The sequence below is a fragment of the Malus domestica genome, chromosome 03 (assembly GCF_042453785.1).
Source record: "Malus domestica chromosome 03, GDT2T_hap1".
Taxonomy (NCBI): domain Eukaryota; kingdom Viridiplantae; phylum Streptophyta; class Magnoliopsida; order Rosales; family Rosaceae; genus Malus; species Malus domestica.
Genome location: NC_091663.1, coordinates 1,239,612 through 1,264,209, shown reverse-complemented (window position 1 = coordinate 1,264,209; position 24,598 = coordinate 1,239,612). Strand labels below are relative to the sequence as shown.

Genomic DNA, 24,598 nt, shown 5'->3' with positions numbered 1-24,598 from the left:
GTTTCTACACTCTTCTGAGTTACTCAACTCCCCTAAAGAATCGCTCATTTCATGTCCTTCATTGAAAAGATTATGAAAATAACCTCTCCATCTGTCTTTAACCGCGTTCTCTGTAGCAAGAACCTTTCCATCCTCATCCTTGATGCACCTCACTTGGTTTAGATCCCTTGTCTTCTTTTCCCTTGCTCTAGATAGTTTATAGATATCCAACTCTCCTTCTTTGGTATCTAGTCGTTTATACATATCGTCGTAGGCCGCTAACTTAGCTTCTCTGACAGCTTTTTTCGCCTCTTGCTTCGCTTTTCTATACTTTTCACCATTTTCATCGGTCCTCTCCTTGTATAAGGCTTTACAACATTCCTTCTTAGCCTTCACCTTTGTTTGTACCTCCTCATTCCACCACCAAGATTCCTTTTGGTGTGGGGCAAAGCCCTTGGACTCTCCTAATACCTCTTTTGCTACTTTTCGGATACAACTAGCCATGGAATCCCACATTTGGCTAGCTTCCCCCTCTCTATCCCACACACATTGGGTGATTACCTTCTCTTTGAAAATGACTTGTTTTTCTTCTTTTAGATTCCACCATCTAGTCCTTGGGCACTTCCAAGTCTTGTTCTTTTGTCTTACTCTTTTGATATGTACATCCATCACCAACAAGCGATGTTGATTAGCCACGCTCTCTCCTGGTATAACTTTGCAATCCTTACAAGTTATACGATCCCCTTTCCTCATTAGAAGAAAATCTATTTGTGTTTTTGACGACCCACTCTTGTAGGTGATCACATGTTCTTCTCTCTTCTTAAAGAAGGTGTTGGCTAAGAAGAGATCATATGCCATTGCAAAATCCAAGATAGCTTCCCCATCCTCGTTTCTCTCCCCAAAACCATGGCCACCATGAAAACCTCCATAGTTGCCTGTCTCCCTGCCCACGTGTCCATTTAAATCTCCTCCTATAAATAACTTCTCCGTCTGAGCAATTCCTTGCACCAAGTCTCCAAGATCTTCCCAAAATTTCTCCTTCGAACTCGTATCCAACCCTACTTGAGGTGCGTACGCACTAATCACATTGATAAGTTCTTGTCCTATTACAATCTTGATTGCCATGATTCTATCTCCTACCCTCTTGACATCTACAACATCTTGTACCAAGGTCTTGTCCACGATGATGCCAACACCGTTTCTCGTTCTATTTGTGCCCGAATACCAAAGTTTAAACCCTGAGTTTTCTAGATCCTTTGCCTTACTACCAACCCACTTAGTTTCTTGTAGGCACATAATATTTATCCTTCTCCTCACCATAACTTCCACTATTTCCATAGATTTTCCCGTTAAGGTTCCTATATTCCACGTTCCTAAACGCATTTTGCTCTCTTGAACTCTACCCTTCTGTCCTAGCTTCTTCACCCTCCCCCGTCTAATAGGATCAAAGTACTTCTTTTGTGTGTCCCGGGTAAAATTGATAGGAGCATATGCTCCCAAACAACTTTGAGTGGAGTCGTTCGAAAAGAAGTTTCTATGGCCCCCTTGCTCATTTAACACTGCATCCGGGTGCCGATGGAGATGCAGCGACCCTTGCTCACTTATCACTGTGCTCAGGCCACACAGCGCGCCACTTACGGGTGACGCCCTAGCTTTAGCGCGATTTTGTTCTGGATTCATTTTCATAAGGATTCGACGTGATCATGGAGTGCCGGCTGTCGACTACCTGACGCCCTCCCCCTCCTCCTTTATCCGGGCTTGGGACCGGCCATGTAAGACATAGGCGGAGTTAACTACCATCATCTCTATCATCAAGTTATATCCAGATAGTGGATTTATCCAGCAATCAGTTTAATGGAACAATTCCATCTTCATTCCTCCAGCATGCCTGGAATTTGAGCGGTTTGAATGTCAGCAATAATCATTTTACAGGCCAAATACCATCCTCTATCTGTCTTCTTTCCTCTTCGCTTAGAGTTTTGGATTGCTCCCACAATATTTTCAGTGGCTCAATTCCTCTAGGACTAGGAAACTGTTCCGAATTGGAGGTCTTTCGTGCTCGCGAGAACACTCTCTCAGGATCCCTTCCTGCTGATATCTACAACGCTCAAGCCCTTCAAGAAATTTCATTATCGACTAATAGCCTTTTTGGACCCATCAGTGAGAATGTTGGGAAGCTCTCCAAATTAAAGCTCATGCACCTTCATTACAACAATCTAGAAGGTCCTCTACCCCCATCTTTGATGAATTGCACAAACCTTGTTGAAATAAATCTGGGATTCAACCGTTTTAGTGGGAATATCTCTGCGCTCGATTTCTCTAAACTTACTCAACTTAGTAAGCTAGATTTTATAAATAATACACTCACTGGTATCTTGCCAATAAGCCTTTACTCATGCAAGTCCCTCAAAGCACTTCGACTGGCTGCAAATGATTTCGAGGGACAAATCCAACATGAGATTCTTCAATTGAAAAACTTGACCTTCCTCTCGCTTCCTCAAAACAAACTCACCAATGTCACGGGGGCAATGAAGATATTTATGCGTTTCAAAAGTCTCAGGGTGCTTCGTCTTTCAGAAAATTTTCGAGGTGAAGAAATGCCAGATGGAGATATAACTGTCGATTTCAGGTTACAAGATCTGTGTGTTTTCAGTTTACATAGTAGTTATATGACAGGTCAAATACCTGCATGGATTTCAAAGTTCAGGAAACTGGAAGTCCTAGATTTGTCTTTTAACAGACTCACTGGCACAATACCTGGTTGGTTGGGGACTCTTCCGAGTCTTTTCTTTTTGTTGTTGAATGACAACTTGATTTCGGGTGAATTTCCAAGGGAATTTTGCGGACTACAAGCGATAGTATTGCAAAAGCCTACGAATCAAACTGGCCATTGTTCTCTTGAGTTGCCTGTCTACTTCCAACGCAGTAATAATGCAACTGTGCTGTCTTCACAGTGCAAGTATGTGGCCAACATGCCAAGAGTAATCTCCCTCAGGAACAACAGTTTAAGTGGCAGCATACCCGTTGAGATTGGCCAATTGCAATATCTTCAGCAACTGGATCTAAGCATCAACAACTTCTCCGGCAACATTCCAGACCAAATATCCAACCTCACAGAGTTGGAGAGATTAGAACTCAACAACAACCGTTTGTCAGGTGAAATCCCATCATCACTATCAAGTCTCCATTTCTTGTCGACGTTTACTGTTGCATACAATTATCTTGAAGGATCAATACCGGCCGGCACTCAGCTCCAAGGCTTCAGTGCCTCTGCATTCGAAGGGAATCCAAAACTTTGCGGCACCCCACTTCCAAACCAGTGCTTGTCAAGTAATGGCAATGATGCAGATGAGAATGAGAACAACCAGGATTTGGACGACGAGGATCAAAGTCTATGGGTTGGGTTATCCGTTGAGCTTGGTTTCGTTGTAGGGTTCTTGGGATTCTGTTGCCCTGTGCTTCTCAAGAGGACGTGGAGATATGCATATTTCCAGCTCCTAGACAATGTTCAATTCAAGCTCTATCTGAAGCCGAGAAAATATAGAAGAAGGTAAGAGTGTTATACACTTTTTTAAATTTATTTATCAAGGTTTATTGATTTTCCTTGTTTTGCTGATGCAAGTCGTGTGAGATTCTGACTTGTAATTGGGAATTTATTTTTGCTTTGTGCGTCACCATTCATGTGATGAGTGAGAGAAAGATCAGAATATTTCCTGATTACTTCCAAATTTTTCTTGATTTGGTGATATAAATCTATCAAGATTCTTTTACGTAACTAGGGATATATTCATGTCTCTGTGTGCAACTACTTAACTTATATAAATATCATGAGTGAGATAGATACTGAATATATCTCTAGTCACACTAAATTTTCCTTGGCAAGATTTTGACATGTAATTGGATATATATTCTCGTCTTTGTATTTCATTTATCAGGTGATGACTGATAAAAAGAGAGAAAATATCCCCAGCTACGCCTAAATTTATCTATCTTCATTTTTATTATGCTTAATTACTTTTGTCACCTTTGTTCCACTTGATTAATTAAACATAGGATGAAGATTAACAAGCAACCCCAAGACCAAGTCCAAGTCTCAAACCAAAGGGAAGAAGTTGAAAGCAGCAGCCATTAGCACACTGTGAGTGACAGTAAAAATTGCACAGAACATGCAAGCCTCCGTAACTCTTTCATGGTCCCTCACAAACAGGGCTGCTCTACCTCCGTCTTCGGTGATCCAATCGGAGAAGAAATACAAAGTATCAGTTGAGCAGCTCTTTTATTTTATCTTTGAGGGACGTCCTTCTTTTGATACGAGTGAAATTAGAGCGAGAAAATCGAACACAGGATTTCACTTGTACACTATTAGACCAAAAATAAAGTTGTAGAACAGAATTCTTAAAATCTTAGTAATGTAACTTTTTTTTTTTTTTTTTTTTTGCCAAACTATCAACCATCATCTAAAAACATGTTTGACTATTTCTCATTTGAAAGTTTGATAATATAATTTGTCAGACAAATTTATACTAAACTAAAAGTAGTACAAGTCACACGTTTAACCCGAAAAAAAAGTCCCATAACTTACCAAACTATCAAGAAAGAAAATTGTTAATATTATATGATTTGACTAATCTCCTTAGTTTTCATAGGAGTAATCATTTCCGCTTGGCCCTTAGGGTAACGTTTTCTCTCGCCTTGGCGAGCAGAGAAGCATTCACGCCCAACTAGATCCACGAATAATTGTGCATTCACGGTTGGGCCACCCATTACATTTTCTCTTTCCAATACTATTTATTTAGGTAAATTACACTTTCATACCTCAGGTTTGAGATCTATTTCAATTCTTTATAACATCTTCAAAACACTTCACTTTCATACCTTAAGTACTATTTTATTTCAACATAATACCTTTGTTACATTTTTCATCCATTAATCCGTTAAATGCTGACGTGACTGTCAAATGTCTGTCACGTGGCAAAAAAAATAATTTTTTAATTTCTTTTTAAAAAACCTGAATTTTCTCAAAAAAAAAAAAAAAAAAAACAACAACAACAACATTGAAACCAGTGACCCTAACCCAGCAAGAAGAAGAGGGAGGAAAAAAAAAATTGAAACTCACTATCCCCCCCCCAAAACAAAAAATCCCCCATCACCCACCCCAAAAACACAGCCCCAGTTTCAATGTTTTTTTTTTTTCCTCCCTCTTCTTCTTCTTCTTCTTCTTGTTGCTTAGGTTCGCTTGGGGTCCCCCAAGGGGGGGGAGGGATAATGGGTTTCATTTTTTTTTTCCTCCCTCTTCTTCTTCTTCTTCTTCTTCTTGTTGCTGGGTTAGGGTTGCTAGTTTCAATGGTGTTGTTTTTTTTTTTTTTTTTTGAGAAAATTCAGGTTTTTTAAAAAGAAATTAAATTTTTTTTTTTTTGCAACGTGACAGATATTTGGCAATCACGTGGCATATATGTGACAGCCACGTCAGCATTTAACGAATCAATGGATAAAAAATGTAACGGAGATATTATTTTGAAATAAAATAGTACTTAAGGTATGAAAGATAAATGTTTTGAAGATGTTGTAAGGAATTGAAATAGATCCCAAACTTAAGATACGAAAATGTAATTTACCCTATTCATTTTGTATTATCTTTATCTACAGCTAAACTTTCTGTAATTTTTAACATCAAGGTCATCTCGCTACCGTGTTACGTATATATTTTTCCAAAAATTACAATGGATGTATTATCTATTATTGCAGTGAATGTATCTCTGAAGCAGCACGGCTGCGCAACGTCTTATTAACTTTTGCTGATGACCAATGTCCCATTTTTCTTCCTTCTTTGGCTTCAAAACAGATGAACATACATTCTCCCAAAGACAATCACTAGACCAAGAACGAGGATGGAGAAAACGGCAGTATGACGAAATGGCTGAGGGTCGGGCAGTCGACGGTTCAAATGGCAATAAAATGACCAGAGCCGGCAGAATTGCATCCGATGATCAACTTTTTGAGAGCGACGACATATGATATATTCCTGCTTGTAGTATTTGTGCCATATTCGGATTTGATGTCGAATCAAGTGAATGATTAATGTAAGCATTAGGCTTCGTTTCAGTTTTAGTCCTTAAAATTATGTTTTCGGGGTTGTACCGGATGACACTAGACTGTAAAGATTGCTTTAACGACTCTCTTTCCCTCGTGTTTGCTGAGACAGCGGCTTAATTTTACACCGAAAGCACATAGCAAACCAACTAAGCTCCTGCAAATTACACACGATTACAAGTTAGCATATACATACAACTGCAGCACATTGCGAACGGACAGAATCTGATCGCTGCGGAAAGCTCCGATCAGTTCTGAAATAGAACAACTCCATTACACATGGCTGATTATCTACAATGATGCAATGAATTCAAGGATAAGATTCACCATCTGTGCATCATAAGCAGGGCCTTCCATTTGGAAGTGGCTTGCTCCTTCAATCAGGTGTGTTTCAACACGACCGGCTGCAGAACTTAGCTTGTTCTTTAACTGCTTCACGCTCGTGAACCCATCCTGTGTCCCCATTACGAAAAGTTTGGGTTTTGAGGATTGTAGTACGGCTTTGTGGTGTCTCCCGAAAAGGATTGAGGCAAGCATGCCGAAAGGATACCCCAGACTAACATAGCCCACAACTTGTTCAACCTGATCTACTGCAGAGCCTGCAATCGGGGCACCTACACCATAACATAGGGAAATTATAGAACATATGAGGAAATTATGTTACCCCCGGCTCGAATGATCATAAAACGAACAAAACAGACGGGACTATGAATAACATCTTATATTTTTCCGACCATGTCTACAACAATTATGTGCGGTTCATACCAGAAAGATCCTAGATCATGCTTCATAATTTACCACAAGATTATTTGCAGAAAAAATAAACCATCTATTTCTCACTAAAACTGATTTACCTTGTGATTTTACTTAAGTCCTCGTATAAACAACACATCAATAACCAAAAATCGCAATTCAGAACAAGAAGTTAAGGAGCTGCAGTGAAAGGCTGTTCGAAATTACAACCATGCTAGATTTTATCAAATCATAGCTCAAGTCCTTCACAATTACTAGAAACTTAGGCTTCTCATCATTTATCATCTTTTACAACATTTACAATCTCCAGTCGAGCTAGAGAAACCTATCATAGTTGCAAATAACATTTTTCATCATACTTAATATTCACTTTGAATGTGATCAAAATCCAAACTTTTGAATGATCGAAGGACAGTTCGATCAGTAACACGAAAGTCAAAAATACTCCAAACAACATTACCAAATGAAATCCCAACTTCATCACACTTATATGGAATAACTAACATTACCAATTAAATCCTAGCCTCATATCATCACTTCTCCCTCAAATCCAAAGCCTTCTTTAATTTTTCGACGACGCTTCAGAAAGTAACTAGTTGTTATCTACATAACACTCAGATCACTTCGCAAACTAATATCCAAATTACAGATCCACAAAACCATTCACCATACGAATCAAAGAAGCAATCTTTAAACCACCACAAGCTAATACACAATCCACAGATCCAAAAAATCATCCACATAAAAACACCCCCTTTAATTTATAACCAACATGCTTAATCCAATAAAATTTGCAGAAACATATTCTAAAAGAGCATAAAAATTCAAAAATATTATACCTGCAGAAGAACCCACCAACAAAATCCTGTCAGCTGATTGATTCTCAGAAACCCATTTGCACACACAGCAATCACATCCTTAATTTCTGCAAACCCAGTGAGAGAGGCCCTTCCTGTTGACCTCCCAACCCCTCTCATGTCAAAGGTCAAAGCTTTATAGCCTCTGTCTGCCAACCCAGCTGCTATTCCTCTCAACAGGCCTTGGCAGCCGCCGAGGACGGAGTATGGGTGCACCAGAACCACCGTAGGGCTGCCCTTCTTGATCTCTTCTTCTTCTCTGGGTTTGAAGAGCTTTGCGCTGAGCTTGACTCCATCGCTGGTCTCAACTGTGCAGCGCTCCACCGTACAGTTTGACATCAGGGGAAGAGGGAGAGAGAGGAAGTTGTTGGGGTAGCTGGTGAGTGTTCTTTGGTGGATGAGAAAGTGACAATACTGGTATGGCTTTTGCCCCTACATCTGGACTTGGGATAGTTTTCTAAAACCTTGCTTTTCGGAACATAATAACCCGGGTCTCGCTGTAAAACTCATAAATTTTTAAAATCATACGTATATTGTTCCAAAAAAAGAATCAAACGTATAATTATCAAAACTAAGGCATTTATATTAAGAGAATTTTAACGAAAAGTTTCCGGTACTGTTTATTTTAACGAAAAATCACATTTTTACAATAAAAAGTTAATCATGATACTATTTACTTTACCCTTTATTGTTTTTATCGTTAAAACTCAAAGTTTTTAAGTTATTTTCATTAGTTTTCCTTAATATTAAACCAGTTAATTCAAGAATATATGTAAATCGCCACTGTCTAGTAGTATTCATCTTTACTTGTAAAGTGAGAGTTCTTAGGTTCGATTATCGTCAAAAACGAATTTAAAGAATTCATTTATATCACAATAAATCTCAAATATAGTAAGTATGATATAATATTCAAATAAGAAATACAGACAAACGAGCTTATCCAAGGTTTGACAAAAAAATAAAAGAGCTCATCCATGGGAAGACACTCTAACATGAACAAGTTGGGTGTATAAATCTACGCTCAAGTACAAATACACGTGAAGGTGGTGCAAGGCACATCCCACTTCAGTCTTGAAAGCTAAATGCAACTAGTAAAGGCGGGAACTACATAAATCCAAAGTGAGCATAATGTGCAATGTGAACATATATGTGAAGTTGGTCATGATCCCAGATAGTACTATAGACACTGGTTTAACATATATGATGAGCTAATAAAAGATGTATGATCATGCCATAATAATGTTCACAAAACACATAAATCATAACGTCTTCAATATATAAAATATTTGCATTCGTTGAGTAAAACATTGTCATGATAACATGATATTTCATAAAAACCCTTTTGAAAATCATATATCTCATGTTTAGGTTGAACCTAAAAGCCCATTCACTGATACTATCTTGTCGTGTCTAGCCTCAGAAATAAGTCTCTCCTATATGAAATCACTATATTAATCATTATTTATACAAATGATTAATATAAATAATCCACCATCAATTTTTTGAAATCCAACGGTCACAAAACTCTCAACATGCTCACAAAGAAGTTCGGGAACTTGTCCTGAATAAGGCCCACCACAATTATTTCTTCTTTTCTATTTTCTTGTTCGAGGGCTTAATTTCTTAATTGACAAGCTAAAGAGGACTTAAATTTTAGGCAAATGGACAAAGCAATAATTTAATTCAATTAATTAATTTGCTTCATTTAAAATTGTAAAAATCAGTGCAGAACACGTTTTGTTCCAAGTGTGAATTATGAAAGTGCTTTTGAGTCATAGTCCAAAGTGGCTGTGGAAAACCTGGTATTGTTGACAATTCTGAAGCCCAACCAACATGATGTTACTCCTTAGTCGTGTAGCTCCTCATGACTGAAGAAATATGAGGTTCCAATTCCAAAATCAACGGGCAATGCGGAGAGTGACCGACCATGAAAGAACTCAGCATTACAACACGACCGGTAGTGAGGATGTGATGACTAGTACCACATTGGAACTAATTAGTTTTAGCGTGGGAACTTAAAGGCTAAAATCGTTTTTCACTAGCAACGGCCGGTAGGCAGATAAGCTAGGCAACATGAAGAGTGGTGTTATACCCACCCCTCAACTCTCTTTTCACACCCACTTTTTAATAATAAATTTAATAGAAAACTTCATTTTAATCCTTGGCAAATATGATTTTTTGATTAAAACCATGAGTAAGATCAAAATCTAATTTTAGTCCCTTGATACATTAATAACCTCATTTATTAATTATATTTTGATTTTTTAATTATTTATCTTTTTCTTTCTATTTTTTAATGTATTAATTTTATTTCATTATAATTTTTAATTTCATTTCATTCATCGTAATATATTTTGTTGTGAACATTTAGATAAACTAATTTTTGTTATACAATATATTTTGATGTACTTTATCTTCTTTATTTAGGTATATTAAATTCATTATAATACATTTTGGTGCATACATTTAGGTACACACATTTCGGTACATACATTTCGATACAAACATTTAGGTACATTAATTCAATATAATACATTTTCGGTACTAACATTTCAGTGCATACATTTCGGTACATACATTTAGGTATATTAATTTAATATTAATACATTTCGGTGCATATATTTAAGTACATACATTTCGGTACTAACATTTAAATATATTAGTTCAATATAATATATTTCGGTACTAACATTTAGGTACATTAATTGAGTCTTTCAAGTTTGAAGAATGTTAAATAAAATTAATAAATTAAAAAACTCTTTTTTGGTCAAAAAATAAATTAAAATTTGTGTATTAATAGATTTAAATATTTAATGGGAGACATTAAATAAAATGCACATTAATTATTTTGAATTAAGGGCACATTAGGGACTAAAATCAATATTTAATCTCACCAAGTTTTTTTTTTAATTTTAATCTTCTTGAGGGATTAAAGTTCAAAAACCCCAAAATTTAATGTCATATTTGACCATTTGTGAAATGACTTTTAAAACCCTAATAAAAATGAACCCTAATCTGTTTTCTTTGCTAAAAAACATAAAAATAAAAGTGAAAGAACAATGTTTTATTTCTGAAGAAGAATATGAGAAGCCATGAACAATCCTATCGGAGAAGAATATGAGAAGCCATGAACAATCCCATCCGAGAAGAATATTACAAGCTCGAGCCATGCATCCAATCAATGTTAAAATTGGAAGCAAACAAAACTGAAAATTAGATGAAAAGGGAATATCCCACCAACCCCTTCCCCCCACCCCCAAAACCACAAGCCAGAGCCACTCCCAAACCAAATTGACTTCTTACTGCAGCCATCCTCTTTTTTCTGCAACCCTAATCATTTTTCTTTCTCCATCTCAATCAAACTCAATTCAACTGAAATCGTCATTGTCGGTCTGTGAACAATTACAATTCCATCGAGGATGTTGTTGCTAGTTAATGTTTTCTCCTCCAAATTTCCATAGAGAGAAAAGGTCGGCTGGCAGTGAAAGAGGTTGTCGTCGAGTTGGGTTTGGTGGTGTCAGGCTCGGGTGGGAGGGTGGCTTTCTTATTCTCAGTTTTTATTTATTTTATTTTTTAGTAAAAAGTTAAATTAATGCAAGGACATTTTAGGAATATTAATGGGTGAGAAAATAGTGTGTTTATTTTTTAATTTCTTTATACGGGATGAAAATATAAGGTGAGTGAAGAAATAGAATTATGGGGTGGGTCTATCAGCTCTCAACATGAATCATATACAATAATACAAGTACATAGTACAACTCATGTGCTTAATATTCTTCACATGCATGCATCTGCCAAAAAGCGTGATTCATGTTTCGATGTTGTTTCTAGCCCTTTAATTCTAAACAAATCAGTGTGTTATATATAACAAACTTGTGAGCAATCAAATATATAGACATGGCACTTCAAATTTCGTATGGCCTCCTCTTCATATTTTTCATCTCAAGTTTCTTTGCTACAACCCCCGCATGCCAAAAAATTGATCAACACTCTCTTCGTTCTTCATTTGATATTGGTACTTCTAGTTTAAACTGGTCTTCCAACGATTGTTGCCGATGGGAGGGCATCACTTGCGATATGTTTGGTAGGGTAACTCATTTGTTGTTGCCCTCCAAAGGTATCAAAGGTTGCATGTCTCGTTTTCTTGGAAACCTCACACATCTTTCGCATCTCAACCTCTCCCACAATATGCTTTCCGCTCCTCTTGAGGCTCAATTTTTTTTGTCCTTGACTCGCCTTCAGATCCTTGATTTGAGCAAAAACCATTTATCCGGAAAACTACCATCATCTCTATCATCAAGTAATATCCAGATGGTGGATTTATCCAGCAATCAGTTTAACGGAACAATTCCATCTTCATTCCTCCAGCATGCCTGGAATTTGAGCAGTTTTAATGTCAGCAATAATCATTTTACAGGCCAAATACCATCCTCTATCTGTCTTCTTTCCTTTTCGCTTAGAGTCTTGGATTTCTCCCACAATAATTTCAGTGGCTCAATTCCTCTAGGACTAGGAAACTGTTCCGAATTGGAGGTCTTTCGTGCTCGCGACAACACTCTCTCAGGGTCCCTTCCTGCTGATATCTACAATGCTCAGGCCCTTCAAGAAATTTCATTATCTACTAATAGCCTTTTCGGACCCATCGGTGAGAATGTTGGGAAGCTCTCCAAATTAAAGCTCATGCACCTTCATTACAACAATCTAGAAGGTCCTCTGCCCCCATCTTTGATGAATTGCACAAACCTTGTTGAAATAAATCTGGGATTCAACCGTTTTAGTGGGAATATCTCTGGGCTCGATTTCTCTAAACTTACTCATCTTAGTAAGCTAGATTTTATAAATAATGCACTCACTGGTGTCTTGCCAATAAGCATTTACTCATGCAAGTCCCTCAAAGCACTTCGACTGGGTGCAAATGATTTCGAGGGACCGATCCAACCTGAGATTCTTCAATTGAAAAACTTGACCTTCCTCTCGCTTTTTCGTAACAGACTCGCCAATGTCACGGGGGCAATGAAGATATTTATGCGTTTCAAAAGTCTCAGGGTGCTCGTTCTTGCAGAAAATTTTCGAGGTGAAGAAATGCCAGATGGAGATATAACTGTCGATTTCAGGTTACAAAATCTGTGTGTTTTCAGTTTATATAGCTGCCATATGACAGGTCAAATACCTGCATGGATTTCAAAGTTCAGGAAACTGAAAGTCCTAGATTTGTCTTTTAACAGACTCACTGGCACAATACCTGGTTGGTTGGGGACTCTTCCGAGTCTTTTCTTTTTGTTGTTGAATGACAACTTGATTTCGGGTGAATTTCCAAGGGAGCTTTGCGGACTACAAGCGTTAGTATTGCAAAAGCTTGCGAATCAAACATGCCATTGTTCTCTTGAGTTGCCTATCTACTTCCCACACAGTAAAAATGCATCTACGCTGTCTTCACAGAGCAAGTATGTGGCCAACATGCCAAGAGTAATCTCCCTCAGGAACAACAATTTAAGTGGCAGCATACCCTTTGAGATTGGCCAATTGCAATATCTTCAACGACTGGATCTAAGCATCAACAACTTCTCCGGGAACATTCCAGACCAAATATCCAACCTCACAGAGTTTGAGAGATTAGAACTGAACAGCAACCGTCTGTCAGGTGAAATCCCATCATCACTATCAAGTCTCCATTTCCTGTCTACGTTTACCGTTGCATACAATAATCTTGAAGGATCAATACCAGCCGGCACTCAGCTCCAAGGCTTCAGTGCCTCTGCATTCGAAGGGAATCCAAAACTTTGTGGCACCCCACTTCCAAACCAGTGCTTGTCAAGTAATGGCAATGATGCAGATGAGAATGAGAACAACCAGGATTTGGACGACGATGAGGATCAAAGTCTATATGTTGGGTTACCCGTTGCGCTTGGTTTCGTTGTAGGGTTCTTGGGATTCTGTTGCCCTTTGCTTCTCAAGAGGACGTGGAGACATGTATATTTCCAATTCCTGGACAATGTTCAATTCAAGCTTTATCTGATGTGGAGAAGGCTTAAAAGAAGGTATGACTCTTTTTGCGTTTTCTTTTTCGATTTGGTTTGTGATGTTTAATTTTTGTCCTTATTCTAAACAGGAAATGGTGAATCTTTCATGGTCCCTGACAACTTCCAAACCACCTCTCTCTTTAGTGTTCCAGTTAAAGCTCCCTGCCCAGAAGACGAATAAATATTTTTGTGTACGAATTGAACCAGAAATTCTCTGGTGCAAAATAACTATTAAAGAGTAAGTTATAAATCACATGTTTAACCATAAAAATATTTACTTTTCTTCTAATTACCACCTCAATCAGCGCTCTCTCTCTCTCTCTCTCTCTTTAAGAAAGAAAGCAAAGCAAAACCATCCGCACATCGCACCCTTCTTCCTACCTCTCCCTTGCTACCCCTCATTTTTTCCAACCCATAATCATCAATTAGATCTCGGAATATTGGACTCTATCTTGACACAAGACCCAACGCTCACAGCCCATTGCTGAACCAACTTACCATAAAAGTTGGGCGAAGTGTGGAACGATTCATGTTGGAACAAGGCTGTTTTACACATCCCTTTTGCCCTCCCCTTCTCCTGTATGTTTTTTGACCTTAATTTCAGATGTGGTTATGGATGTTGTTGGTCTTGATGAATTGATTGTGCGCAACACTCTCAAATCTAGTTTTGGTTCGGGTGCTCTTTTCAGTTTGGGGCAATCTCTTCCTTTCCGGATGATGCTGCGGAGGTGGAGGCTTGCTTTTCAGTTTGGTTCTCTCTTCTTCTAGTTTGCATGGGCTGAAAGCCGGAAGTTGTTGAACGAATCCCAACAAGAGCAGAAGCCGAAAACTGTAGAGCTTCAACTTTCGCAAGAAAAGGCGTTTCAGGAAATGGGTGGCAGTGGCACCTTAATCCTGCAAATTGGCCACTGTTGGAAATATGAAAACAATCTGGATATCTGGAGAAACGCAAAAGAAAACGGTTCACGATTTTTATTTTTTTCATCAAACAGTAAAGTTTAAATTGCAATTATCTTGTTAAGCATGGCACATTCTGGAAGAAACATGTTGCTGAACCAACGTAACAGTTTCTTCTATTAAATTTTTTGGCAAACAAATGTCTTGATTTACAATTTGATGATGTCTCGAGATACTGAAGAAGTTGAGGTTAAACCATGTCTCTCTTTCTATCAATGTGGAACTTATTCTCACGCGCCCCTCATGAGTGATGAATTTTCAAGCTTAACACGTGGACAACATAATAGAGTGATGTGGAGTGCATGTGACCGTTTGACTTCACAGTTAGGACAATCGGGTCTGATACCACGAAGAAGTTGAGGTCCCTCCATAAAACCAATTGGCAATATGGAGAGTAGTCCAACTTACTTATAAGCTCATGCAAAGTCCCCCTCCCATCAATGTAAGACAATTTTCAACACGTACTGCCGTTTTTCCTATTCTGCATTAGTGTAACTGTAACATATTACAAAGCAGCTTACCCAGCTAAAAAGATAAACAAATGCTCCATTAATTTACCTTGATCATGACTTAAGTAAACCTTTGACTCCAATCTGACAAGAGAAGAAAAATCGCAATTCAGAACAAGAAGTTAAGGAGCAGCAGTGAGAGGCTGTTCGAAATTACAACGATGCTAGATTTTATCAAATCATAGCTCAAGTCCTTCACAATTACTAGAAACTTAGGCTTCTCATCATTTATCATCTTTTACAACATTTACAATCTCCGGTCGAGCTAGAGAAACCTATCATAGTTCAACTTAACATTTTTCTTCATACTTATATTCACTTTGAATGTGATCTGTTGATGCACAAAATCAGCGAAGACTTTGGTACAACAGAAAGTGTCAGGTTTCGTGACCTTCGCTTGGTTGCTTCGGTCACTAGTGAGGATAAGTACGTAAATGAATAGAGACAGAGAAGCAAACACAGGATGTACGTGGTTCACCCAGATTGGCTACGTCCACGGAGTAGAGGAGTTCTTATTAGTAGTGAAGGGCTTACACAAGTACAAGGGATCAAGCTCTCAATTTAGTGAGTTCTTGTGAATGATTTAACACAAATGGCATTAGCCAATATTGTGGGGGAATGACCCCTATTTATAGAAAAACTTGTAGCTTTGTCACATTGACATGTGTCATGTTATGATTGGTTCTTGATGTCGACACGTGCTGCGCTCTGATTGGCCTCTAATCTTGACACGTGTCGAGTAGTGATTGGCCTCCTGGTCGGAGGGGAACTCTTCTGGGTCCTTGACAGTATAGCGTTGGCCGGTGCTCGGTAGTTTCGGGATTGGTCAAGTATGGTACAAACAGTGCTCCCCTAAGTTCCCGAGTGAGGGAAACTCCTCGGTTGGGGACTTGCAAGATCCAATCCCTTGAGTAATCACGAAACTTCTAAGTACCGAAGTGTGGTCTGATCTTCATCTGCCCTTCTCTGGAAGTACCTTTCCTCCATCCGGGAATGGTGTATTTAGCTGATGTTGACGCACAAGGTAATGTATCAATTTCACTTGAAGCTTAGTTGTAGTTTCGGGCTTAGTCAAGTGTGATACAAACCCTATAGTAGGAGTCCCCCAAGTCGCCGAGCTAAGAGATCTGCCGAAAGAGGTGACAGACAAGGTAAGCAGTCAAACTTCCAAGTAAGCAACCCAGGATCAGAGGTTTGACTTCGGCTTCCGGTTGATTGTTCTCCTTCTCCTTGTCTCTCATTCAACTGCCAGGATAAGGAGAAGCAAATGGATAAGAGATGATATGAGATACTTTTGCTTTTGAAGAAGTAACTTTCCACAGGCTTATTCTTGAACTGTGCTGGAGGGTTTTCTGGTGCCCTTCAGAGTATAAGGCCGACTCAAAAATTTGAGGGTCAAAACAAGTCCATCAAATCTAGAGTACGTTCGACCTTGATGATATGGGATACTTTTGCTGTTGACGGAATAATGAATGTGGTATGGAAAGGTGTCGTGCTGTAGTGATCTGTTTCAGCTCACCGTTGAACCTTCTGCTTCAATCTTTTGCATGGCAGAAGTGGTGTGCAACCTTTGCATTTAAATGGTCCTTCAGAACATTCCTTCATAGTGACTCATCCACGCTTGGCAGCTTCAGTGTAAAGAGCCAATATCTGATCAACTGTCATGAGGTATTTGCCGGTGGAATTCGTGACCTTGACAGCAGTTGAGGATGAGTACTCGAGAGCAATGCTAAGTAAGCAACCAGGCAAAGGCTCCAGGCAGTCAGTTCCAAATTGGAGGTTTGATTTCAGGTTCCGACTGACTGCTCTCTTTCTCCTTGTCCTGCAGGTGTGGACAAGGACAAAGACAAAGATAGGGAGAAAGCATGATATGGGATACTCTTGCTTTCGACCCTGATAATATGATATACTCTTGTTCTTGGTGTGGCTTATTTGCTGAGGTATTATCGGGGGGAAATAAAGCTGAGTATTTCGAGAGGTTATGTTGAGGGTGCCTTTTCGAATGCGAGAAAGGGTTGAGCATTTTTGCAGGTTTGCCTGTCCGTTGAGGAGGGAGGTCAATGTATATAGGGATTTCCCAATAACAAGTAGTAATGCTATTCCTTTACCCTTCTTGCCAGCTTCACGTGTTTTAATTTTGTCAGAGCACTTTGAAAAAGTGGTATGTGGTATCTGGAAAGCTGATATTACGTGTGAAGATTACAGACAAGCTTTATCTAAGGAAATCTGGCTCTCGAAGTTCTGAGAGTTGTGCCTCTTCGGTTTTCGAACAAGCAATCCCGTCGAGGATCTGACTCTCGAGATTCGGAAAGCGGTGCTACTCCGGTTTTTGAGAAAGTAATTATGTTGGGAGTCTTTTCTCGAATGTGAGTAAAGGTTGGACGTTCTTGCCAACCTGTCTTGCCGCAAAACACGGAGGTCGACACACATAGGGACTTTCCAGTTGTCAAGCAGTGGTGCTGTTCCTTTACCCTTATGGGTAATAGTAGGGTAGCTGGAACTTCGAAATTCTCGTGCCTAAACTTTGTCAGAGATCTTTGACAAAGTTATATGTGGTACCCGAGGAGTTGATGGTGCATATGGAGAGCGGTGATTGAACAGTAAGATTCACGTGCTTTTTACTTCACCAGAAATCTTCGACAGATTGCCCGTAATTTTCGCAAAGCTGATTGTGCATGTGACAGGTGCTGACGAGGCTGAAAAAGCAGGTGCTTCTTCGATTTCTGAGATCGGCCCTCGTGGTCTCTGAGCAGCCCAGCTTTTGAGAAAGCAAACGCCTCTTCGATTTCTGAGATCGGCCCTCGTGGTCTCTGAGCAGCCCAGCTTTTGAGAAAGCAAATGCCTCTTCGATTTCTGAAGCTCCGTCGAGTGCAGATTTTTATAGAGGCTGGCATTAAGTTCCACAGCACACCTGAATCTCTACCAGTAGAAGCTCATTTCTTGCACTTCTAAGATCTTGATTTGTCTGACCTCTTCCTTCTTCAACACATTTGAAAATGTCTGGACCCTCCGACCGTCGTTTTGACCTGAACCTTGGAGAAGAGACAACCACGCCTTCTCCAGACAACATATGGCGCCCATCCTTCATATCCCCTACTGGTCCTCTTACCGTTGGGGATTCTGTGATGAAGAATGATATGATCGCTGCAGTGGTGGCCAGGAACCTTCTCACTCCCAAAGATAACAGACTACTTTCCAAACGGTCTGATGAGTTGGCTGTTAAGGACTCTCTGGCTCTTAGTGTTCAGTGTGCAGGTTCTGTGTCTAATATGGCCCAACGCCTATTTGCTAGAACCCGCCAAGTTGAATCATTGGCTGCTGAAGTGATGAGTCTCAAACAGGAGATTAGAGGGCTCAAGCATGAGAATAAGCAGTTGCACCGGCTCGCCCATGACTATGCTACAAACATGAAGAGGAAGCTTGACCAGATGAAGGAATCTGATGGTAAGGTTTTACTTGATCATCAGCGGTTTGTGGGTTTGTTCCAAAGGCATTTATTGCCTTCGTCCTCTAGGGCTGTACCTGGTAATGAAGCTTCAAATGATGAACCTCCAATGCCTCCTCCTTCTGGGGTTTTGTCAAGTACTGAGGCTCCGGATAACCACCCTCCGGTGCTTTCTCTTTCTGGGGCTCTACCGACTGCTGAGACTTCCCCTAAGCAACCTTTGTGAAGGCTCCCTTTTGTTTGTTTATTTTGACTCATGTATATGTACATATTTGTGGCTTATCGAAAATATTAATAAATAAGCTTTGCTTCATTTCAATATATTGTGTTAAATACACCAAAGCCTTCTTCATAAAGTTCTTTGAATTTTTGCTTTTGTTGAAACCTGTATTGTTGAAGCTTTGTGAGTGAAGCATGTAGTTTGAGGTAGTGTTCCCTTAATTTCCCGAGTGAGGAAAACTTCTCGGTTGGAGACTTGAAAAATCCAAGTCACTGAGTGGTTGTGAGACTGCCGAGTATTAAGGTGCAGTAGCATATGGTGGGAGTCCCCCAAGTCTTCAGGCGAAGAGAGTTGCCGAATGAGGTGTCTCGCTTGTTACTAATTTGTCAAAGTAACGAATCCTTGTTTCGATGTCACACATTCGCATATGCCTTGTCTAAAAATATTTCCAACTTTTGTGTGTTTGATGCTGCATGCTATTGACTAGACAAGATCAAGTGCAATTAGTAGCTTTTCTCTCTTTTTCATCTTTTTCTTTGGTGGAATTGCTTTTCGTTTCCACTAATCAGCCTGAGTGGATGCAAGATAACACCATTCTCTATAGCTCAGATCGCAAAGTCGTCTTCATGAAAGTTGTTCCTTATCTTGTGAACTACAACATCTCCAAATTTGAGATCCATCGGAGTAGTACAACTCCAGAAATTCAGGTATGATGAGTAACTGTTCATCAATTTTCTGTTAACCCGTCAGACTTGTTGTGAGCTTCTAAACTCCATTTTTTCTTGTTCATCTCAACATACTTTCTTCATCGAAGTTGTTCCTTAACTTGTGAACTACAACATATCCAAATTTGAGGTCCCTCGGAGCAGTATAACTCCAGAAATCCAGGTATGATGAGTGACTGTTTATCATTTGTCTGTCAACCCGTCAGATTTGTTGTGAGCTTTGAAACTCTATTTTCTCTTGCTCAGATCAGCATGCTTTCTTCATTGAAGTTGTTCCTCAGCTTGTGAACTACAACATATCCAAATTTGAGATCCCTCGGAGCTGTATAACTCAAGAAATTTAGGTATGATGAATGACTGGTTATTATTTTTCTGTCAACCCGTCAGATTTGTTGTGAGCTTCGAAACTCCATTTTCTATTGTTCAGATCAGCATGCTTTCTTCATTGAAGTTGTGCCTCATCGTCTCTTTCATAACATATCAAAAATTCAGAATGAACTAATGGTTAAATATTTCCAGATCTTCGAAACATCATAGCAGCTTCGAAATCTGCAAGAATCCGACTGTCATGTTTGGAGCTTCAACACTTTAATTTCCGTCGCTCAAACAGAAATGGTTCCTTCTTGAAAGTTGTTCATATGCTCAAAAACTATAGGGTGTCCAAAATTCAGCTCCATTGGAGAAGAGCAGAGGTTGCAGAAATTTGATAGATGAAAGGAGGCGGAAGAGGGAGAGAAAGAAAAAGTCTCTTGGGTTGGATTTCTATTTTGGGGCAGATTCCAAGTTTTGTAGCACCTTCATTATTGATGAATTGCTTGTACTTTTGTCCATTATGAAACTTGGGACTTTGGCTTGTTGTTGGATCTATTATAATATGTTTGGGAACATATATAAGTGAATAAATAAGAAGGAAAATTTTGGGCCCTTGTGGGTGTAAAACAAAAAATGTTTATGTTTACCCAAGTGTTTTTGTACAAGTTCAAGGGCATCTTGGGTTTTGTGAACAAAATTTGTTTATTTGGAGCAAGGTTTTGTGTTGAAGCTTTGTAGGTGAAGCTTTGGAGGTGAAGCTTTGATGGTGAAGCTTTGTAGATGAAGCTTTCTGGGTGAAGCTATGTAGGTGAAGCTTTCTAGGTGAAGCTTTTTTAGGTGAAGCTTTGTAGGTGAAGCTTTTTTAAGTGAAGCTTTTCGGGTGAAGTTTTTTGGGTGAAGCTTTGTGGGTGAAGCTTTTTAGGTGAAGCTTTGTGGGTGAAGCTTTTTTAGGTGAAGCTGTTTGGGTGAAGCTTTTTGGAGGTGAAGTTTTTTTTGGGTGAAGCTTTTTTAGGTGAAGCTTTTTGGGTGAAGCTTTGATGGTGAAGCTTTGTAGATGAAGCTTTCGAGGTGAAGCTTTGATGGTGAAGCTTTGTAGGTGAAAGTATGTAGAGGGAGCTTTCTAGGTGAAGCTTTTTTAGGTGAAGCTGTGTAGGTGAAGCTTTTTTAAGTGAAGCTTTTCGGGTGAAGTTTTTTGGGTGAAGCTTTGTGGGTGAAGCTTTTTTAGGTGAAGCTGTTTGGGTGAAGCTTTTTAGGTGAAGCTTTGTGGGTGAAGCTTTTTTAGGTGAAGCTGTTTGGGTGAAGCTTTTTGGAGGTGAAGTTTTTTTTTTTTTTTTTTGGGTGAAGCTTTTTTAGGTGAAGCTTTTTGGGTGAAACTTTTTGGATGAAGCTTTTTGGGTGAAGTTTTGGAGGTGAAGCTTTTTGGGTGAAGCTTTGTGGGTGAAGCTTTTTAGGTGAAGCTTTGTGGGTGAAGCTTTTTTAGGTGAAGCTGTTTGGGTGAAGCTTTTTGGAGGTGAAGTTTTTTTTTTTTTTGGGTGAAGCTTTTTTAGGTGAAGCTTTTTGGGTGAAACTTTTTGGATGAAGCTTTTTGGGTGAAGTTTTGGAGGTGAAGCTTTTCGGGTGAAGCTGTTTTTTTTTTTTTTGGCGCTTGACACGGTTTTGATCATGCATGTAGTGATAGAATTTGTTTCTTCTTATTGTAGATGTCAGAGCCTGGAAGTTCTAGTGATGAGGGCTCTTCTAGCTTTAGCTCTAAGTCTGAGTCTGCAATGTCGGAGTCTTCAGGGTCTCTGTTAGAGTCCTGTACTAGAGAAACATTGGATGATCTTCCCAACCGTCAAACTTTAGCTATTGCTAGTTCTTCCTCCATGGCGTTGGGTGAGGGGGTTTCTCCTGATATGTCTTTGCCTCGGCGGAGGCATGGTTATAAGCCTGCGCCATCACCTCAGAGTAAGTCTTCCAAGTATTGGCATTGATCATGTATTTAAAGAAACAATCACGTAGGCCTGCCGTGAAGGCTTTGAGGGCAGTCTTGTCGTCTGCCTCGGCACACCTGGAGTATTCATGGCTGAAGCAGCCAGCATACATACGTAATGACTCGTCTGGCCTCTGGCGGATAGTGTACAGGTCATCTGCAGAGTGCAAGCGATCGGTTTGGAAAATGTGTTGGGAAACAAATAGTTTCCTCAATTCCTCAAATGAGTCTACCGTTTCAGGTGTAAGACGACAATACCAATTTAGAGCTCCGTCAGAGAGGGTGGAGGGGAAGAGAAGACATCGCTCTTCGTCGGTGTGCATCCGGTATGCCATGGTGGACTCAAAGAGGTTAAGGTGCTCAATCGGGTCCTCTTTTCCAGTATAAAGTTGCAAGCCAAGCTTCTGCTTTGTCTTTGCTTGAAGGGGGGTGTTGAGGATCCTCCTTGTAAGAGGGCCAGGCCTGGGTTGGTTCCAGTCAGGTATTTCAGCCTGACGTTCAGCCTTCAACTTGTTTACTTCCTCAAGAAGTTGTAGGACAAGGGGGTCCTGAGCGGAGTTATGTGCCACTGGAGCTTTCTTTCGTAAATCTCCATCTCCTCTTGGAATTAGGAAGGTTTGATCAAGGGCATGTGATTTTTCCCTGGACTCGCTGTACTGGCTTCCAGGGTATGTCTGTCGGAACACCTCTGAGTCCCCTGTACCCTCATGTCTCTCTAGGACTTGTTGCACCTTCCCCAAGTTGGTGGCCGGCTCGTGCCGTGGCAGGGGACCGAGTCTCTCAGACATCCTTGGGTCATTGATCTTTGAGCTTATATGGATGGAATTCTCTCGACGTTGCTTCAGGAAATCCCGACAATCGCGAAAGACGGCTTTCGATCCTTCTGCCCCTTCAGCAAAGAGGTGTCTCCCTCCGCTTCTCATGGTTCGGGTCGAAGCAACTGGGTTAAGAGAAGCCTCATGTTGATTATCAAATCGAGGGGTAATTTGTTCCCTATCAGGGATATCTATGTCGAATGCATGTGACCCTCCATGTTGGAGGGCACCCAGTTGATGGTTGACTTCCACGGGGGCAACAAGCTCGCGTGTCTGAGCTTGCCTAGCTTCGTGAAGTGTCTCGAAGAGCTTCTCATATTGCTCCTGGAGGACCTCATTCCTCATTGCTATCTTGTTGTTCTGAGCTTCCAACTCATCGACTTTAGCTTGAAGAAGAACTCGTTTTCCTTCCTTCTTTCGTTGTTTCGCACTATGTGCAAGGGGGGTGTCATTCTGTGTGCTGTGGCTTCCTTTGCTTCCCATGCTGGAGAGGGATGCCTGATCAAAAGAAAGTGTACGAATGATAGAAACCAGCTTGACACAGCTGAAGAGAGTAGGAATAAGTGTCGTTTCCCACAGACGGCGCCAAATGTTGATGCACAAAATCAGCGAAGACTTTGGTACAACAGAAAGTGTCAGGTTTCGTGACCTTCGCTTGGTTGCTTCGGTCACTAGTGAGGATAAGTACGTAAATGAATAGAGACAGAGAAGCAAACACAGGATGTACGTGGTTCACCCAGATTGGCTACGTCCACGGAGTAGAGGAGTTCTTATTAGTAGTGAAGGGCTTACACAAGTACAAGGGATCAAGCTCTCAATTTAGTGAGTTCTTGTGAATGATTTAACACAAATGGCATTAGCCAATATTGTGGGGGAATGACCCCTATTTATAGAAAAACTTGTAGCTTTGTCACATTGACATGTGTCATGTTATGATTGGTTCTTGATGTCGACACGTGCTGCGCTCTGATTGGCCTCTAATCTTGACACGTGTCGAGTAGTGATTGGCCTCCTGGTCGGAGGGGAACTCTTCTGGGTCCTTGACAGTATAGCGTTGGCCGGTGCTCGGTAGTTTCGGGATTGGTCAAGTATGGTACAAACATGATCAAAATCCAAACTTTTGAATGATCGAAGGACAGTTCGATCAGCAACACAAAATTCAGAAATACTCCAAATAACATTACCAAATGAAATCCCAACTTCATCACACTTATATGAGATAATTAACATTACCAATGAGATCCTAGCCTCATATCATCAATTCTCCCTCAAATCCAAAGCCTTCTTTAATTTTTCGACGACGCTTCAGAAAGTAATTAGTTGTTATCTACATAACACTCAGATAACTTCGCAAACTAATATCCAAATTACACATCAACAAAACCATTCACCAAACCAATCAAAGAAGCAATCTTTAAACCACCACAAGCTAATACACAATCCACAGATCCAAAAAATCATCCACTTAAACGGATTAAACAAGAAATCGATCAACTACCAACATAAAAACACCCCCTTTAATTTATAACCAACATGCTTAATCCAATAAAAATTGCAGAAACATATTCTAAAAGAGCATAAAAATTCAAAAATACTATACCTGCAGAAGAACCCACCAACAAAATCCTGTCAGCTGATTGATTCTCAGAAACCCATTTGCACACAGTAATCACATCCTTAATCTCTGCAAACCCACTGAGAGAGGCCCTTTCTGTTGACCTCCCAACCCCTCTCATGTCAAAGGTCAAAGCTTTATAGCCTCTGTCTGCCAACCCAGCTGCTATTCCTCTCAACAGGCCTTGGCAGCCGCCGAGGACGGAGTATCACCAGAACCACCACAGGGCTGCCCTTCTTGATCTCTTCTTCTTCTCTGGGTTTGAAGAGCTTTGCGCTGAGCTTGACTCCATCGCTAGTCTTAACTGTGCAGCGGTCCACCGTACAGTT

General features: G+C 40.0%; 2 protein-coding genes, 2 long non-coding RNA genes and 1 pseudogene across 4 annotated transcripts; 3 read left to right on the top strand and 2 right to left on the bottom strand.

The window, feature by feature from the left end:
- The first annotated feature begins 2,507 nt into the window (after positions 1–2,507).
- LOC139194318 (tyrosine-sulfated glycopeptide receptor 1-like) lies at positions 2,508–3,533 on the top strand. Its single transcript, XM_070818626.1, has one exon. The coding sequence runs from the start codon at positions 2,508–2,510 to the stop codon at positions 3,531–3,533; it is 1,026 nt and encodes a 341-aa protein (XP_070674727.1).
- Positions 3,534–6,127: 2,594 nt separating this feature from the next.
- Positions 6,128–8,133, bottom strand: LOC139194002 (uncharacterized; annotated as a pseudogene).
- A 3,441-nt stretch (positions 8,134–11,574) lies between these two features.
- Positions 11,575–14,872, top strand: LOC103427050 (tyrosine-sulfated glycopeptide receptor 1-like). Its single transcript, XM_070818014.1, has 3 exons — positions 11,575–13,717; positions 13,789–14,278; positions 14,389–14,872. The coding sequence occupies exons 1-2, from the start codon at positions 11,577–11,579 to the stop codon at positions 13,796–13,798; spliced, it is 2,151 nt and encodes a 716-aa protein (XP_070674115.1). The 5' UTR covers positions 11,575–11,576; the 3' UTR covers positions 13,799–14,278; positions 14,389–14,872.
- A 235-nt stretch (positions 14,873–15,107) lies between these two features.
- On the bottom strand, positions 15,108–24,396 carry LOC108169871 (uncharacterized). Its single transcript, XR_011578624.1, has 3 exons — positions 24,255–24,396; positions 15,215–15,249; positions 15,108–15,137 (listed from the first exon to the last, which is right to left on the bottom strand). It is a non-coding gene; the product is annotated as an uncharacterized lncRNA (long non-coding RNA).
- LOC139194361 (uncharacterized) lies at positions 19,395–20,257 on the top strand. The gene is made up of 4 exons (XR_011579090.1): positions 19,395–19,537; positions 19,645–19,718; positions 19,802–19,899; positions 20,075–20,257. It is a non-coding gene; the product is annotated as an uncharacterized lncRNA (long non-coding RNA).
- Positions 24,397–24,598: the final 202 nt, after the last annotated feature.

Excerpts from the sequence above, each read along its gene's own strand:
- LOC139194318 (XM_070818626.1), top strand. The coding sequence starts at position 2,508 with ATGAAGATATTTATGCGTTTCAAAAGTCTCAGGGTGCTTCGTCTTTCA.
- LOC103427050 (XM_070818014.1), top strand. The coding sequence starts at position 11,577 with ATGGCACTTCAAATTTCGTATGGCCTCCTCTTCATATTTTTCATCTCA.